Source organism: Macrobrachium nipponense, chromosome 21 (assembly GCF_015104395.2).
Source record: "Macrobrachium nipponense isolate FS-2020 chromosome 21, ASM1510439v2, whole genome shotgun sequence".
In the NCBI taxonomy this organism is placed as follows: Eukaryota; Metazoa; Arthropoda; class Malacostraca; order Decapoda; family Palaemonidae; genus Macrobrachium; species Macrobrachium nipponense.
In genome coordinates, this window is record NC_087212.1 from 60,623,165 (window position 1) to 60,632,335 (window position 9,171).

Below are 9,171 nucleotides of genomic sequence, written 5' to 3' on the forward strand. Positions count from 1 at the left end.
CGAGACACACTAGGAGCTACAAATATTCAGCATTACTGACCACGCCGTGCCAGATTGGGCATCCCAACTCAGTCTTGAGAATACTTTCGTAGAAAGCCCTCTCGCATCCTACTTATATTTCGCGGGATACATATGAATGCACATTGACTGCAGTGAAAATACCACCGTGGAGGAAGATGCATAGGTTCCAAAGAAATTTGAGTTCAAATAAAAGGATATATGGAAAGACTTTAACTTCCTCTTCAAGAATAAATTAACAAAGGTACTGACTGTATCCATCAAACAGAATAAGGATTTCAGAGCATCAAAGGAAAAAAGGTACGGAACTGCCTCTGAGTTTTATTGCATCACGCTTTTACTATTTGTAACTTCTTGTTGTTAGAATATTTTAAATATATGTAAATCTTTATTCTTAAATCAGCATGTATAGAGTTTTGTTTGAACCCAATGGTAAAATATACTGGTTAATAAATCACAAATGAAAATTTTCAGCTAAGACTGGGATGAAAATGACTCAGTATTTTGCGAGTACAATATTTTGCAATTAGTTTCAGACAAAAAATAAAATATAAAGATAAAAAAAAACCAACACACAAGTATAAGAGAAATGTTCAAACTGAGCGTGAGTATTCAAGACTTTTCCATGGGGCTGTTCCTTACTTCGCAACAGTGATCAATTGTGGGACTGCTGAAGGTTTAAAGTGCAACTAATACTGGTGCTGTTAACATTATTCTTTCATTGATGATAATGTTGAAGCTAAGCAGTGCACATAAAAAATTATAGTAATGGTTGCATAAAAACACTTGACCAATCATGTGCCTTTGGGGCAGACCTTGAATTTTGATTGGCAGTACTGTTCCCCGTCCGGACTGGCCTCGCTGAATCTTTATGGGCCCTTCTAGCACAGCTTGCGAAACTGCATTGTTTCCACAACTGTTGGACAAATCATGAGAGTCGATAGACTCCCTTCAAAGATTAATAATTGCTTTCAGGAATTCCATAGATTCCACAAGGTTGCGGTATCAGAAAACAGTACAGTAGGCCATTTTTGCACCTAATAGGAAATGGTTTAGGCATTATAGGTTTGGAGATTTTCAATTTTTGTCTACAAGTTTAGGTTGAGATGGTAAATATTCTTTTGATTTGATATATATATATATATTATCCTTTTCTTTTGATATATATGGATGTTTATTAATAAATGATTAATGAGCGAGTAGGCTTCAGTAAGAAGTGCTTTAAACTTGCATTGAAAATGCTGGGAGATTAGTTTGTTTGCCATTGTATAAGTTGGTTTTGTGTGAACATCTATGTAGGTTTCCTTGACTAGGTGAATTTATACTCGGACACTGGTGTAATAAAGTGTGGCGCGAAAAAAAATATATTGCCTATGAAAATAGGAAATAAAACGGAAACATTTATGCTCTTGAATGCTACTTAGCATCGAATTACAATAAAAATGTTCTATATCCTGGTGTTCTAAGTTTAGAAGTTAAAAGATTTTGTTTGTGAAAATAGGAAATGAAACGGAAACATTTATGCTCTTGAATGCTACTTAGCATCGAATTACAATAAAAATGTTCTATATCCTGGTGTTTTAAGTTTAGAAGTTAAAAGATTTTGTTTGTGAAAGTAGTCAGTGACATTTTGCATGACATGAATAATTCTAAAGACTCGTGTAATCTGCCCATAGTTAATCATCTCTTTTATCGGAAGACACTAGCGGAAAATATGTTATCATGATGGAAATGTGTCGCTAGAGCGCCGGAGACTGATAGCATTCCAAGAATAGATATATAATAAATGTATATTGACTATAAATTGGGCTTTTAATGATAATTTTTCAATTTCTAAAATCTGTTAAGGCATTTATTGCTAATTGGTTCCCGTAGATAATTTTTTAAATTTGCCGGTTTAAGAGTATCTATATAGAATTTAATTTTTCAAAAGTTATATAATAATTTTATGTGATTTTGTTCTGTCTCTTTAATATTTTTGATATTATTGTGTTTATATTGATTGCAAATTCGTCATTTACTTTCTCAAATTTTTATCTCATACATAACACAAATTCTCTCTCTCTCTCTCTCTCTCTCTCTCTCTCTCTCTCTCTCTCTCTCTCTCTCTCTCTCTGTCAGCTGAAATAGTTTTACCAGTCCATGTATTTGACGTACTAAATATATGAAATTCGTCGAAAAAAATTTTCTCCCTGTTACAGGCTGAGATTAGAAAACGCCTTTGCAATCACCGATCTAAGAGTATACTGGATAGCACAAGGAACGGGGCCATAGCTGGGGTATCAGCTAGCACTGTATCGGAAATAAGAGAGGAACGTGAACTGTCAGAGCCACAGGTAGGCCAATCTTTGTGTCCCTCTTAGTATCTGCTTTTATTACTTTTATGTGTGGCCCTTTAAATGCATATATTTTCTCACTGTGTATTACTCTGTAAAACTGGTGATGCATGGTACTGTTTGTGTGTCTCCTAGGAAACAGTGGACCTGCAACTCTTCATCGCTGTGAGCTGTATTATCATCAGAGTAGTTCCGCTAAAAAGATTGAATCATATTGAAGCTTATCTATGGGGTTGTAGTTTTGAAGAATTCAAAAATTGATTGTGCTACCTATGATGTTCAAATAACTTTTGTTGTTGTTGTTGATGTCCGATAATAATTTTGTTTATTACAATTCTACGTGAATGAAATACTCTTCATTGTCTGTTACGAGAACTAATGAAAGCGGCAATTGTACTGAATGCAGCTACAATATGCACATTGTTTCGGGAAAAGGTTGTTGAAGACCTTGCTGAAAGTTCCGTGAAAGCTTTATCCCGTCACTCGTATACTATATGTAATGTCGCACTGCTGTTTATCTTTCTCATGAATCTGACCCATTAAACGTAGTTAGAAGTTTAATGCATGAATGTCGATGGCTTGTTTGAGTGTGTTGCTCACCAAAGTTTAACTCCCTTTGTAATGAAAACTGTTTGAACAGAAGTTAATCTAGCACCCATCAATTAGACTACTGTTCCTTCGTTTGAAAGTAGATTTCTACGCCGTAACCTTATTAGAATTCCACGCCGACTTTGGTGGAGGAAGCAGCGAAACTAACTTGGACCAGGGATGCTTGCTATATATGTAGAATAGTCTCGGTTAATTGCTACGTCCGTAGGTAAGGAACGGTTCTTTTCACTTTTTTGAAGAAAATGAATAAAAAGTAAATTGTTATCGAAAATCAGTGCCCTGTAATATATGTACTTATTTATATACCTGTTTGGTATTCTTGTTTTTCCTTCTTAATATCATAATACTTGTTTATACAATTTCAAGCGAAAACTTCATTGATCAGTTTATGATGTACTTTATTAATTTTCTGTAGTTTTACTTATATTTTTTCGGTAATTAATTGCATTATTTGTATCTAATTCCTTTTTAGGGCTGGGATCTGTCAGAGCCCTCGACGAGTACACTGGGTCCTCTTCTTCAGCAGAAGAATTCTTTCTGCAGTCACCCAGCTTTGAACTCTGCGACTACGAAGAGCCGCGCCTCTCTCAATTCTCCTGGAAGCAAAAGTCTTGTATCTCCAGTTACCAGTGAAATATATCCCAGAAAAAGCATATCAACTTACAGTTTCAGGGGAACCTCTAAGTCTTTAAATTTTTCAGAGATCAGGGAATTGAAGAAAAGATCGGAGAGAAGACATTCAAAACCCTCCGTACCGATGGAGTATGAGACTACAGTTTTTGTTGAGGTTCCAAATGGTAAAAATTTGACCCCACCACCTGGAAGGGGAATTGTAAGCGACGAAACAAAAGAAACCATTTTGTCGTCCACTGAGTCTGTTACTGTCTGGAGTCCTCATGCAGTTAATGGTCTGAATGATAGTGCTATTCTATCTGCTGATATTAACTGTCCAGGCTACTTAGACATGACCGTCTTTCCATTTTCAGGCCTACCGTCTGTTTGTGTAGCTGGTCATCAGTCCAAACCGAGCAACAGACGAAGTAATAGTCTTCCCAATATAAAGCTGATTACTACTAATAAGGGTAGTGAAGAAAACGCCAGAGTGAACTTTTTGTTCCAGTTTTTCCATGGTGAAGTAGTTTACAGAGGCAGAAAGAATAACAGTTATTCTTCTCTGAATCCTGGCGCAGGAAAACCTGAAATGTTTTCTTAAAACCATCTCTCCTGAGCTTGGATCTTTGTAGGTATTCCTCAGCATCGTTGTCTGTCACATATCTCAGAAGTATGTCTCTTAAATGTTGTAGATTTATTCAATGTATGTTCTATATCTATGACTGTATTTTATTTCTAATAGTAAACAATGAATAAAGGCTAAGATTTCAAGTAAGTACTTGCTATATAGCTCAGGTACATTCTGCAGAAATTATATTTTTGTAGCTGACACATTTTATGATCGACATTTAGATTTCGATCTCTTCATTGGTCATTTTAATAGTTTCCATGGCATCCATTGTGTCCTTAATCTAAAGCTAAAGGCTGGATTTCGGTTCATAGCTGTTTTTGAGTTTTACAAACCAAGAGATTTTTCTAAGTGAACTTGATATACAGTTTTAATAGTGACCAATAAAGATAACAATGTGCCACCTTTTCCTCTGAGTGACTGCCATTTTTTCACAAGTTAGTCACAGATTTGCATGGAAAGAAATCGAAGAGGAAATAATGAAGTGGAGTAAGAAACATTGTGGTAATTGCTTGAAACGAAAGTTACCGGAGAAAAATCTCATCTTGAAGAAGCATATCTTGTACTAAATATTAACGATTTTTCTGAAAACTAAAAATTTCCATTTGCTGTATTTTTGCGAGCCAAATAAACCCATGACAACCGATACACACTTCCAAAACCCATATGATGACCTGGCATGCGGTTTATTTTGGCAGTTACTTCCTGAACAGTCGTTCCAAAAATCTACTCTGTACCTTTGATTCTTTGATTTTTCTTTTTTGCAATTCTCTCTCTCTCTCTCTCTCTCTCTCTCTCTCTCTCTCTCTCTCTCTCTCTCTCTCTCTCTCTCTCTCTCTCATTAAATCTTGATTTTTAGTACGCAGCAGAACTGAAAAGAATTTCACAGACTAAAGAAACAAATAACTACTTAGACGCTTAACTAACACCAAGAGTTGTGGAAGTATTTTACAACAGCTTTTAGATATGGAGAGAGGTAGAAGACCAATTCTTATTCAGCCGTTTAGTGAATGTTTTAACTAAAAGTCAAATCAAATTTATTGATTTCTTCATTACTGTCAGAAGTAATAAATGGCATTTCTCTCTCTCTCTCTCTCTCTCTCTCTCTCTCTCTCTCTCTCTCTCTCTCTCTCTCTCTCTCTCTCTGTCATCTTTGCTGTGATATAAACTAGAATTAAATCGATTTCCTAACCATATCTGCGGAACTATGTAAAACTTTTAATCATACGGAAGCCAAAAAGTCAAGGTTTTTATATTACAGACTTAAAATTTATGTTGCTATCACCAGTCGAGCTTGAGAAACAAATTCCTTTCCATGTCTTTCACAACTAATTATTAGGAAGGTGATATAAGGTTCCCAAACAATATAATATGTAGCCAGGTATATCGTGAAAGTGCTCACATAACTGGTGAATTTACGTAAAAGTTAGGTCATCAAGTTACCAAGATCAATAACCTTACTCCCGTTCTTGTTGGTGATGGAAATTTATTATGTAATCTGTAATTCGTTTCATATACTATCACACCAGGATGTTGCAGAAGCGCAATTCATATCTATATTTGGAAGTGAAGTGCGGATGGGGAATGCAAATAAAGGAATGAAGGGTTGAAGCTGTTCAGATGAACTATTGCAGAGATATATTTCTCGTAAGAAGAAGGGTAAGGATGAGGAATGTGGCGGTGGGTAGAAGTGGTCAAATCGTTAGTAGAGGTGAAAGGATGGATCAGGGTTTTGGTATTGTCATGTGAAAGAGTGGTGGACGTTGTTGAAAAGGCTCTGTCATTCGAAAATGTTAGCTTGAAGGAGAAGAAACCCTTGAAAGCTCAAGCTTTGTTTTTGGAAAGCTTTGTTATTCGGAAATATAAGCTTGAAGGGGAAGAAAACCTAGAAAGCTCAAGTTAGGAAGGGTGAAGGAGGTATCGTAAAATGATACGCTTAAGACTCCACAAGTGCAACAATGAAGGGACTAATGTTGAAATTTTCAGAACTGGAGAGCTATCCATAATATTGCTGTTAAAGTATGAATATAGTGGCCATTTTTTCTCTGGACTCACACCTCGTATGGGAAAGTGTTAAATACTGAACCAGTTACACACACACACACACACATATATATGTATATATATATATATATATATATATATATATATATATATTTGTTTGAATTTATTTACTAGAAGTTTGCACGTGTTGACGAGTAATCAGCGATTTCGTGACAGTTCTCACAGCTGGATTTCTCCCTGAGGATGTCAGCCGCTCTGATCAGGATGTGTTTCACAAAACAGGAGGATATAGAGTTCTAATAAAAATTGATTGATGTACATAGGGCTAACCCTGTTTATGGGAAATGAAAAGTAAAGATTATATAGGCAGAAACAAAAATGCGCCGTATCACATAATGGTGGAAATAATGAGAGGGAAAAGGCAGTGAGGCTGACAGGGAAACGGCGAAGAAGTTGATAAATAACATGAGAAACAAATGAAGGAAAGTGCTCAAGAAGTACGTGTGTTGAATGAAATTGGGCGCCAGCACCGATAAAATTTATGAGCCCAATCTATATTCCTACAACCTTTTATTCTTGCTGAAGACGAGATGGCACACGAGTCGTCATTTGCAAATCTGGATGAGGTAAGAATGAAATACGGTTAGGCCTAATTTATTTAATTGTTATATCCCGCAGCTCTTACCGTATGACCCTCATCTCCCAGCTGGTTGGAAATCTTTTCTACCCTGTGACCCTTATCACCCTGCGGAGTTTCCATCACTGCTATACAGTGTTGCCACTACGAAGGTAGTAGGAAGAGAATTATGGACGATGACCTAGATTTGAAGGTTCGACTGAAAGATTTTCTCTTTCCATGTGGATGCTCATCCGTCGAACAGTCGCAGGTGAACTGTCGGGTTAAGCTGATCGTGAATACCCTGCCTTCAAGAGAAGCGGAATATACTATTTGGAAGGAAAAATAGGACTTACGAAAGTATTTTAAAGTCAACTTAGCACAATGTTCCTTGTGAAATGATCATTATAGTGTGGGGTCTATTAGAAGGAAATGTTTGTGGTTCAAAGGGTTAAAAGGGTGAGAAATATAGAGATGACACAATATGATAAAGAGGTTAGGAAAGATGAAAAAATAGAAGAGTTATTCGAGCTTGTTTTAGCTTTGGGCGAGGCATGGCAAGTTATGGAAAAGATTGTATAATTCTGAAATTTTGAATGTCGGAACGAGATGGCTACCGAGAATCACGGCCTTGACTATTTGGAGTAAAAAAAAAGGGTTGAAATGGAAGCGAGTTAATATACACCAGTTAATATAGACGTAAGAGGGTGTTTGTTGGCGCACTAATGATGAGACTCCCGTGTTGGCATGTGAAGTGCTGTTGCTGTGAGAGTTTTTTTTTTCCCAGGGGGCTGGGGGGTTGGAGGTGGGGGAGTTAGGGTTGGTTCATCTGTGATTAGTGAAATGACTGGTTGTGACTGTTATCTAATATTTCTTTGGAGACATCTTTGTTAGGGGAAACGACTTCCTGGTGAGCGTGTGTGTTTCCCTTTGTATAAATACACACAGTTTTACGTAGGTCTAGTACTTCAATTAATTTTTATATAAGTGACTTGTTTATATTGCAGATAGCTCGCAGAAGAATAAAAAGATTGATGACCACTAAACCGAAAGAACACTTATTTGGAAACACCCATCGACATGAAGTTTTAACGATTCGTCGTAAATAATAGTGATTTGATATTTACAACCATTAATATTAAAAAAAAAGTTCCACACATTCACTGGTTTGAATAAATTTATTCGCTGTTGAGAGCTTCAAGCAGTTTATTCTTCCCTGCGAGTAAATTGGGCGAATGAAATTGATGGCTATATTGGTATGAAAGAGTGATAAAAATTTATGTTATCATTACCTGGTTGAAGTGAACGTTAAAGTAGTATATAATGTTAGCTGGAATGGATAAGTGGGAAGGGGCGATCTTTGATAAAAATGGGCTAGGGTTAAAGATACGTAGTGCAAAGAGTACATGAGATTCAAAAATGTATTAGTTAAATCAGTGTTTTGTCTTTGTGGATATATTCAAAGAATTGTGAGGCAAGGTAATGAAATAAGAGGATCGGTCAGTGAAGGAAGATTATTTGAAGAGCAGTCCGGGACGCATATTTCCCAAGTCTGGAAGAGTTTAGGGATGGGGAAAATTAAGACCAATCAAAGCGCGTGGAGCTGATCCATGACGTCACAAGCCACGCCTTTTAGCTCTCTCCTCAGTCCTATATCCATTACTGCCGCTAGTCAATTTCACAGCTTACGGCTTGTATGACATATACATTTTAGTCAGATATATCTAAAGATAATGCAACACTAATTTAACAACAATATATTATTCAAATGAGATACACCATGAAATATATTATGCGTTATTGGTTTCTCCCTCTTGGTAAATGATATTTTCACATTGCGAATTTCTAAATTATATACTTGAAAATGCATGTTTAAAGCCATTTATAAAGGGTTGCGATAACTCACGGGATGAATCAAACAATATACAAGATGGTAAAAATGATGGTATCTGACCTGTTTGTAGGGGAAAATAGAGAGAGGGAGTAGGCTTACAAAACGGATTTCTATTGACATGCTATTTTGTATAAAAGCAATATACTGGTCATAACTAGGCCATGAACAGGAATCAGACTGATATAGTCCCTGCTATTTACAGGAACACAGTTTCAGCTTCATTCATTAAATTATTTCAAGAGCTAATGTGCCCTTAAGGAAACCTATGGTATTGTTGTTTTGGTGATCTAAGTTAGCCTAATGTAACCAAATATAGTTACGTGACAAACTCATCCTGTCAGTAGCTAATCTGCATACGGTTGTTTTTCAAGGTGCACTTGATAAGCTGTAGTAAAAAATTGCCTTTTTGAGGTGGATTCCGTTTTCATAAAACCTTCCAGATGTCCTTACCTGA

At 36.3% G+C, this 9,171-nt stretch overlaps 1 protein-coding gene across 10 annotated transcripts in view; it reads left to right on the forward strand.

Annotated features, from left to right (window-relative positions):
- LOC135198069 (opsin Rh5-like) overlaps positions 1 to 9,171 on the forward strand; it is a 707,912-nt gene that overhangs the window by 254,768 nt on the left and 443,973 nt on the right. For 8 of the 10 annotated variants that reach the window (XM_064225476.1, XM_064225474.1, XM_064225471.1 and 5 more), the window contains 2 exons: positions 2,220 to 2,354; positions 3,436 to 9,171. The exon at positions 3,436 to 9,171 is cut by the window's right edge. In XM_064225476.1, the coding sequence (XP_064081546.1) occupies positions 2,220 to 2,354; positions 3,436 to 4,176 (876 nt within the window). In that variant the 3' untranslated portion in view covers positions 4,177 to 9,171. The remainder of the gene's footprint in view (positions 1 to 2,219; positions 2,355 to 3,435) is intronic. The other 2 variants (XR_010310718.1, XR_010310719.1) reach the window with 1 other exon arrangement.